At 50.8% G+C, this 9,885-nt stretch overlaps 1 protein-coding gene across 1 annotated transcript in view; it reads left to right on the forward strand.

The window, feature by feature from the left end:
* The window catches only part of gigyf1a (GRB10 interacting GYF protein 1a), a 136,097-nt gene extending 126,945 nt beyond the window's left edge, over positions 1–9,152 (forward strand). Inside the window, exons 21-23 of the mRNA XM_078200764.1 lie at positions 4,063–4,170; positions 7,875–7,975; positions 8,962–9,152. Of these exons, the coding sequence (XP_078056890.1) occupies positions 4,063–4,170; positions 7,875–7,975; positions 8,962–9,152 (400 nt within the window). The remainder of the gene's footprint in view (positions 1–4,062; positions 4,171–7,874; positions 7,976–8,961) is intronic.
* The last annotated feature ends 733 nt before the right edge of the window (positions 9,153–9,885 follow it).

Here is a 9,885-nt window from a genome sequence, read left to right on the forward strand (position 1 = left end):
CCAGGGACCCGGGTTCGATTCCGGCCTCGGGTCACAGTTTGCGCGGAGTCTGCTCGTTCTCCCCGTTTCTGCGTGGGTTTCCTCAAAGATGTGCCGGTTAGGTGGATCGACTGTGCTAAATTGCCCCTTAGTGTCCAAAGATGTGCAGGTTAGGTGGATTGGCCATGCTAAATTGCCCCTTAGTGTCCAAAGATGTGCAGGTTAGGGGGATTGGCCATGCTAAATTCAATTTTAGTGTCCAAACATGTGCAGGTTAGGTGGATTGGCCATGCTAAATTGTATCTTAGTGTCCAAAGATGTGCAGGTTAGGTGTATTGGCCATGCTAAATTGCCCCTTAGTGTCCAAAGATGTGCGGGTTAGGTGGATTGGCCGTGCTAAATTGCCCCTTGGTGTCCAAAGATGTGCGGGTTAGGTGGATTGGCTGTGCTAAATTGCCCCTTAGTGTCCAAAGATGTGCGGGTTAGGTGTATTGGCCATGCTAAATTGCATCTTGGTGTCCAAAGATGTGCAGGTTAGATGGATTGGCCATGCTAAATTGCCCCTTTGTGTCCAAAGATGTGCAGGTTAGGTGGATTGGCCGTGCTAAATTGCATCTTAGTGTCCAAAGATGTGCGGGTTAGGTGTATTGGCCATGCTAAATTGCATCTTGGTGTCCAAAGATGTGCGGGTTAGGTGGATTGGCCGTGCTAAATTGCCCCTTGGTGTCCAAAGATGTGCGGGTTAGGTGTATTGGTCATGCTAAATTGCACCTTGGTGTCCAAAGATGTGCGGGTTAGGTGGATTGGCTGTGCTAAATTGCCCCTTGGTGTCCAAAGATGTGCGGGTTAGGTGTATTGGCCATGCTAAATTGCACCTTGGTGTCCAAAGATGTGCGGGTTAGGTGGATTGGCTGTGCTAAATTACCCCTTAGTGTCCAAAGATGTGCGGGTTAGGTGTATTGGCCATGCTAAATTGCATCTTGGTGTCCAAAGATGTGCAGGTTAGGTGGATTGGCCATGCTAAATTGCCCCTTTGTGTCCAAAGATGTGCAGGTTAGGTGGATTGGCCATGCTAAATTCAATTTTAGTGTCCAAACATGTGCAGGTTAGGTGGATTGGCCATGCTAAATTGCCCTTCAGTGTCCAAAGATGTGCAGGTTAGGTGGATTGGCCATGCTAAATTGCCCCTTAGTGTCCAAAGATGTGCGGGTTAGGTGGATTGGCCATGCTAAATTGCATCTTGGTGTCCAAAGATGTGCAGGTTAGGTGGATTGGCCATGCTAAATTGCCCCTTAGTGTCCAAAGATGTGCGGGTTAGGTGGATTGGCCGTGCTAAATTGCCCCTTTGTGTCCAAAGATGTGCAGGTTAGATGCATTGTGCCTTGGCCGTGCTAAATTGCCCTTTATCATGAGGGAGTTAGCGGGGTAAATACATGGGGTTAAGGGGATAGGGTCTGGGTAGGATTGTTGTTGGTGCAGTCTCGATGGGCCGAACGGCGGCCTCCTGCACTGTAGGGATTCTAAATTTACGATGCTCAATTGAGGGACATACCTCTGAGCTGTGCATGCAAGGGCGGCACGGTGGTTAGCACTGCTGCCTCACAGCGCCAGGGACCCGGGTTCGATTCCCGGCTCGGGTCACTGTCTGTGTGGAGTCTGCACGTTCTCCCCCCGTGTCTGCGTGGGTTTCCTCCGGGTGCTCCGGTTTCCTCCCACAGTCCGAAAGACGTGCTGGTTAGGGTGCTAAATTCTCCCTCAGTGTTACCCGGACAGGAGTGTGGCGACTAGGGGATTCTCACAGTAACTTCATTGACTGTAGTCATTAACACTGCAATGAGATTTGTTTGAAGTGTAGTCTCTGCTGTTACGTACAAAGTACAATACCCACTTCTGCAGAGCAAGACCCCACAAACACAATGGCCCAGCTGTCCATAAGACCATAAGGTATAGGAGCAGAATGAGGCCACTCGGCCCATCGAGTCCGCTCCGCCATTCAATCATGGCTGATAAGTTTCTCATCCCCATTCTGCTGCCTTTTCCCCATAACCCTTGATCCCCTTATCAATCAAGAACCTATCTATCTCTGTCTTAAAGACACTCAATGACCCGGCCTCCACAACCTTCTGCGGCAAAGAGTTCCACAGATTCACCACTCCCTGGCTGAAGAGATTCCTCCTCATCTCGGTTCTAAAGGGTCGTCCCTTTACTCTGAGACTGTGCCCGTGGATCCTGGTGGAAACATCTTCCCCACGTCCACTCTGTCCAGGCTCTCTGTCGAAGGCTGACTCCGCACTCCCGTCCTGTACGGTTGAGGCTGCTTCAGAGGGGGTTACGGAGCCACTACATACTTGTGGGATAGGTGTCACTTCTCGGCCGTTCCAAGCGGTGGCAGCAGTGGGAACCCTTCCCTGAAGAACATCAGTGAAGCAGTTAGGATTTTCCAAAGCACCAGTTGCCCTCAGGGCTGTTTGTTTTTGCTTGTATTCTATCAGAGTTGTGGAACTCAGTTCGCCAGATCCAGTGCTGTAACCACCACGTTACACACCCATGGCCACTACCCCCCCCCAAAAAAAAGCATTCAACTCTGTTTTCATGGGGCTTTGTCATTGATGGACTTGAAGGTGGGGGGGATGTCTTGGGCTGTCTTGAGTGCAGTTTGCCTCGCGCAGGGCCTGTCCCCTTCCTAGTGCCCAACGGTGTAAAGCTTCTAATTCTGTGTTGATAATCCCGATTCGAGGCCAGGACACAGGGTGACTGGGGAAGGGAGATAGCGACCTGGCACGGTGTTGAGGGGTGGGAATGCTTTTCACAGGGGCAGCAGGGTGGTTAGCACTGCTGCCTCACTGCGCCAGGGGCCTGAGTTCGATTCCCGCCTTGTGTGGAGTTCACACTTTCTCCCCTGAGTCTGCGTGGGTTTCCTCCGGGTGCTCCGGTTTCCTCCCACAGTCCGAATGACGTGCTGGTTAGGGTGCATTGGGCCGTGCTAAACTCTCCCTCAGTGAAAGTAAAGTTTAAGCTTATTTATTAGTCACAGGTAAGGCTGGCATTAACGCTGCAATGAAGTTACTGTGAAAATCCCCCAGTCATCACGCTCCGGCGCCTGTTTGGGTAACACTGAGGGAGAATTTAGCACGGCCAATGCACCCTAACCAGCACGTCTTTCGGACTGTGGGAGGAAACCGGAGCACCCGGAGGAAACCCACGTAGACACGGGGGGAGAACGTGCAGACTCCGCACAGACAGTGACCCAAGCCGGGAATCGAACCCGGGTCCCTGGCGCTGTGAGGCAGCAGTGAACAAAGAACAAAGAACAGTACAGCACAGGAAACAGGCCCTTCGGCCCTCCAAGCCTGTGCCGCTCATTGGTCCAACTAGACCATTCATTTGTATCCCTCCATTCCCAGACTGCTCATGTGACTATCCAGTGCTAACCACTGTGCCACCGTGCTGCCCAGTGTTACCCGAACAGGAGAGTGGCGACTCGGGGGTTTTCACAGTAACTTCGTTGCGGTGTTAATGTGAGCCGTACTTGTGACACTAATAAGTAAACTTTAAACTAAACCCTCCCTCAGTGTTACCCGAACAGGCGCCGGAGTGTGACGACTCGGGGGTTTTCACAGTAACTTCATTGCGGTGTTAATGTGAGCCTTACTTGTGACACTAATAAGTAAACTTTAAACTAAACCCTCCCTCCCTCAGTGTTACCCGAACAGGCGCCGGGGTGTGGCGACTCGGGGGTTTTCACAGTAACTTCGTTGCAGTGTTAATGTAAGCCTTACTTGTGACACCGATAAATAGGTAAACATTTTAGATTGGACATTTGGGCGAGGGGTGGTGGGGTGGGGGGGTGAAGCTTTACTCGGCACCTCACTGTGGGTATACATAGAACAGTTGAGCACAGAACAGGCCCTTCGGCCCACGATGTTGTGCCGAGCTTTATCTGAAACCCTTGATGCCTGATCTTGCAGTGATGAGTGGCAGAGAGCCTGGGGTCGCAGGGCAGCCCACCCCTGTTCGCGGGTGCAGACCTGGAACAGCCAAAGACAAGGTAGTAACGTGTCCTCCCCTGCTTTGTTTCTGTAGCCGGCAGCAGCTTGTGCAGTGCGCTCTGCAGCAGAAAGCAAACATGACACCCCAGCAACAGCAGCAACTTGTGCTGTTCCTACAGCAGATCCAGGCCCTCAAATCCAGGTAATGATGTTTAACCCCCTCTTTCTTTCAATAACCGTTCTCTCTCTATGTTTCAAGAAGAAGGAGGATTAAATGTAAGGTGGGACCCGTCATGCTGCCACTTACTGCAGCAAGGATTAATACACTGCGGCAGAGATTCGCATTTCAATTTGTGTGCTGCTCTTCACGTTTCGGCCTCCGCTCCTTTCTGTGGTCGTGATGTGGAGATGCCGGGGTTGGACTGGGGTGGGCGCAGTCAGAAGCCTTTTTTTATAATTCATTCGTGGGACATGGGCGCCGCTGGCCGGCCAGCATTTATTATGTGGAGATGCCGGCGTTGGACTGGGGTAAACACAGTAAGGAGTCTGACAACACCGGGTTAAAGTCCAACAGGTTTATTTGATAGCAAACGCCACTTGCTTTCGGAGCGCTGCCCCTTCGTCAGATGAACATAGAACAGTACAGCACAGAACAGGCCCTTCGGCCCACGATGTGCCGAGCTTTATCTGAAACCAAGATCAAGCTATCCCACTCCCTATCATCCTGGTGCGCTCCATGTGCCTATCCAATAACCGCTTAAATGTTCCTAAAGTGTCTGACTCCACTATCACTGCAGGCGGTCCATTCCACACCCCAACCACTCTCTGCGTAAAGAACCTACCTCTGATATCCTTCCTATATCTCCCACCACGAACCCTATAATTATGCCCCCTTGTAATAGCTCCATCCACCCGAGGAAATAGTCTTTGAACGTTCACTCTATCTATCCCCTTCATCATTTTATAAACCTCTATTAAGTCTCCCCTCAGCCTCCGCCGCTCCAGAGAGAACAGCCCCAGCTCCCTCAGCTTTTCCTCATAAGACCTACCCTCCAAACCAGGCAGCATCCTGCCTGGTAAATCTCCTCTGCACTCTTTCCAGCGCTTCCACATCCTTCTTATAGTGAGGTGACCAGAACTGCACACAATATTCCAAATGTGGTCTCACCAAGGACCTGTACAGTTGCAGCATAACCCCACGGCTCTTAAACTGAGTGGCGGATCTCCCACTCACCTGATGAAGGAGCAGCGCTCCGAAAGCTAGTGGCTTTTGCTACCAAATAAACCTGTTGGACTTGAACCTGATGTTGTTCGACTCCTTACAGCATTTATTGCCCATCCTTAAGTACCCTTAAATTGAGTGGCTTCCAAGGTCAGAGGGCAGTTGAGAGTCAACCACACCGTTGTGGCTCTGGAGTAGGCCAGACCGGGTAAGGACGGCAGATTTCTTTCCCTCAAGGACAGCAGTGAACCAGATGGGTTTTTCCGACAATGGTTTCATGGTCATCAGTAAATTCTTAATTCCAGATTTTTAAAAAAAAAATTGAATTCAAATTCCATCATCTGCCGTGGCGGGATTTGAACCCGCGTCCCCAGCTGAGCTTCTGGATTAATGGTCCAGCGATAATACCACTACCGCCATCGCCACTCGCCCGATGAAGGAGCACCGCTTCGAAAGCTCGTGCTACCAAATAAACCTGTTGGACTTTCAGGTGGTGTTGTGAGATTTCTTTCTTTCTGTGGGAGTGAATTCCACGCACTCACCACCCTCTGGGTGAAGAAATTTCTCCTCACCTCAGTTCTAAAACTTTTACCCCTTATCCTCAAACTATGACCCCCTCGTTCTGGACTCCCCCACCATCGGGAACATTCTTTCTGAATCCAGTCTGTCTGACCCTGTTAGAATGTCTATGAGATCCCCTCTCACTCTCTCCTAAACTCCTGTGAATATAACCCTAACCGACTCAATCTCTCCCGATATCAGAAACATAGAAACTAAAGGGCCTGTTCCTGTGCTGTAATTTTCTTTGTACTTTTCTTTGTTCGAAAAGCAGGAGGAGGCCATTCGGCCCTTCGAGCCTGCTCCGCCATTCATTACGATCATGGCTGACCATTGAATTCAATATCTTGATCCCCCCCCCCTTTCCCCCCATATCCCTCGATCCCTTTCGCCCCAAGAGCGATATCTAATTTCTTCTTGAAATCACACAACGTTTTGGCCTCAACTACTTTCCGTGGGAGTGAATTCCACACATTCACCACCCTCTGGGTGAAGGAATCTCTCCTCACCTCAGTCCTAAAAGGTTTACCCCCTTACCCTCAAACTATGACCCCCTCGTTCTGGACTCTTCCCCTCTTCTTCCACCCCCCCCCCACCTCACCCACCCACCACCATTGTGGGGGGGAGGAGGGGATGGATTTCAACTGATTTGACAGCTCTGGGAACACAGTGGGGGGGGGGGGGGGGGGGTGGGGGAGCGTTGTCTGGTACGCTGCAATTAACGAGGAGCTGGAAATGGAAGGATTGAGGTTGTCAGGTGATCGCGGCGCTTCCCCTTTGGGCCCTGGAGCAGGTTTCCCGATCGCTGACGTGGGCACCCTGACAGAAATGGGTGGAGTTGGGGGGAAATGCAACTGATTTCTGAGCGATGCCGACAAGATTTCTTCAGTCGCCTTCAAGCAGCGAGTTTGGCGACGCGGTCTTCTCTCCATTGTCCGCCCTCGCCTTCCGAACGTTTTGAAATAGACGTTTCCCGGTGCTGTTACACTTGTACAGTTTACTCCGGAAGAAAGTGTTTTTGATTTGATTTATTATTGTCACATGTATTGGGATACAGTGAAAAGTATTGTTTCTTGCGCACTATACAGACAAAGTATACTGTTCATAGAGTACATAGGGGAGAAGGATTTGATTTATTATTGTCACATGTATTGGGATACAGTGAAAAGTATTGTTTCTTGCGCGCTATACAGACAAAGCATACCGTTCATAGAGTACATAGGGGAGAAAGATTTGATTTATTATTGTCACATAATTGTTAGGGCGGCACGGTAGCACGGTGGTTAGCACTGCTGCTTCACAGCTCCAGGGACCTGGGTTCGATTCCCGGCTTGGGTCACTGTCTGTGTGGAGTTTGCACATTCTCCCCATGTCTGCGTGGGTTTTCTCCGGGTGCTCCGGTATCCTCCCACAGTCCAAAGATGTGCGGGTTAGGTTCATTGGCCATGCTAAAATTGCCCTTAGTGTCCTGGGATGTGTAGGTTAGAGGGATTAATGGGTAAATATGTAGGGATATGGGGGTAGGGCCTGGGTGGGATTGTGGTCGGTGCAGACTCGATGGGCCGAATGGCCTCTTTCTGTGCTGTAGGGTTTCTAAGATTTCTAAGACATGTATTGGGATACAGTGAAAAGTGTTGTTTCTTGCGCGCTATACAGACAAAGCATACTGTTCATAGAGTACATAGGGGAGAAGGATTTGATTTGATTTATTATTGTCACATGTATTGGGATACAGTGAAAAGTATTGTTTCTTGCGTGCTGTACAGACAAAGCATACCATTCATAGAGAAGGAAAGGAGAGGGTGCAGAATGTAGTGTTACAGTCATAGCTAGGGTGTAGAGAAAGATCAACTTAATGCGAGGTAGGTCCATTCAAAAGTCTGACGGCAGCAGGGAAGAAGCTGTTCTTGAGTCGGTCGGTCTGTGACCTCAGACTTTTGTATCTTTTTCCTGACGGAAGAAGGTGGAAGAGAGAATGTCCGGGGTGCGTGGGGTCCTTGATTCTGCTGGCTGCTTTTCTCCCGAGGCAGCGGGAAGTGTAGACAGAGTCAATGGATGGGAGGCTGGGTTTGAGTGATGGGAAGCACTGAAGTTCTCCTCTCATTTTTTTTTTGTCCCCCCCCCAGGTGCGCAGAGCAAAATCTGATCCCTGCCATCAACAGATCCATGTCCGTGCCCGAAACGGGGTCTCTCTGGGACCTTCCGACCTCTGCTTCACAGCCCTCAGGTGAGGACCCCCCCCCACCCCCACACAACTGGTGACGCCTAATACAGCAAGCGGTTTCGATGCTGCCTGCTTCAGAGCTCCGCATCTTCAGTTCTGCCATGGACTGGCTTATTGGATAAATATCGGTCAACGGTCAGCTTTATTAATTACGTCTACTAATATTCCAACAGTACGTTTGCGGCAAATTTTTTAACACACGCAAAATGCGTTCACAGAGAGTCTCAGATTACTGCAGTGCTGAAGAGGCCCTTCAGCCCATCAGGTCTGCACTGTCCCACTTGCCAGCACTCGGCCCATTCACCGTATCCCCACATTTTCACTTCCGGCACGGAGTCTTGCTGGGCTTGCAGCAGGCAGGACGGGGGGGGGGGGGGGGGGGGGGGGCTGTTACGGCCAGTGATAAGGGGGCGCTTTAGTCCCTGGTAGATATTTTTCTGTTGGTTAAACATAGAACGTAGAAAACTACAGCACAAAGCAGGCCCTTCGGCCCCACAAGTTGTGTCGAAACTCGAAGCTTTTCTTTTTCCCGTGTCCCCCAAAAAGTGCTGTGTGCTGTGATTGTATCCCGTAGAGGCACCCGGTTGCTTGTGGGGGCCATTATTACGACGTGGCCTGCGTCAAAACTTTTTGTTTTATTCCTGGCCACTTTTTAAAAACATTTTTCGAGTGGCTGGAGAGGCACTGGAGAAGGCCATTCAGCCCCATCCAAGTCCACGACACACTGTGCTGACGCGATTGTGGCTTGCTCCGGGATGGTTCCCACCAGTGAAGCAATAGAGTCAACTCTCGGCCGGTGTCTGGGCCGCCTATCCAAGTCGGGGTGTGAGGGATGCTGGGAGGACAGGACGAGACCTGACCGTCTTCGTAAACCCTGTTTTGTTTTTTGTTTTTTGACGAAATTCCTGATCGTGGTAATCAATAAACGTTGAGAGTTCTTTTTGTCGGCGACAGGCTTTACTCTGCAAAGTGTTCACTTTCTGTTCCAGGGTGTGAAGCGGGTAGTTTGTGGGATTCGGCGTCTCAGGGTCCGCTGCTGGAACAAATTCAAAAGCTAGAGCGAGAGAAAGCTACAAAAGTAAGATCATACTGCTCTGTCGCTGATTCCAGGAATGGATTTGCTGTGCTTCTGTGCGATAGGGACGTTTCACGGCAGGCATGCCGACTCCTTGTGTACTAATGTCACCCGGGGGGGTGGGGGTTTCAAAATGGAGTCCCTGGACCCAGAGTATGAATCATTGATCCTCTGTTTTCATTAGAGAATGGAAACTTGCAACGCGGGGGGGGGGGGGGGGGGTGGCGGGGTGAGGGGGGGGATGCTCTCGTATCTGCGTGCTGGCTTTTTGAACAATCGGTGGTGTCTCATCCCACATCCCTAGGTGGCACAGTGGTTAGCACTGCTGCCAGGGACCCGGGTTCGATTCCCGGCTTGGGTCACTGTCTCCCCGTGTCCGCGTGGGTTTCCTCCGGACGCTCCGATTTCCTCCCACAGTCGGAACGACGTGCTGGTTAGGGTGCATCGACCCAAACAGGTGCCGGAGTGTGGCGACTAGGGGATTTTCGCAGTAACTTCATTTTGGTTGTTAATGTAAGCTTCACTTGTGACTAATAAATACATTTTGCATCACATTCTGTCCCTAGCTCCCACAAGTTCTTCATCCACACCCTACCCTGTCGATTCTTTATTTCAATCCACTCCCACCAGCTTCTTCAATGGCAGCATTCCAGATCCCAACAGTGTGGTGATAAAAACATTCCCCTCATCTCCCCCCTCTCTCGCTGAAGCCTTCAGTTACTGACCCACTGGCTAGGAGGAAAATGATCTTCTCGACCTCCCCTCCGAAACCCCCCTCACAGCCCAGAAAACCCAAAGGTAACCTCTCAACCGTAACCTGCTCCTGAGGTAGAGCAGT

Source organism: Mustelus asterias, chromosome 31, assembly GCF_964213995.1.
Source record: "Mustelus asterias chromosome 31, sMusAst1.hap1.1, whole genome shotgun sequence".
NCBI lineage: Eukaryota > Metazoa > Chordata > Chondrichthyes > Carcharhiniformes > Triakidae > Mustelus > Mustelus asterias.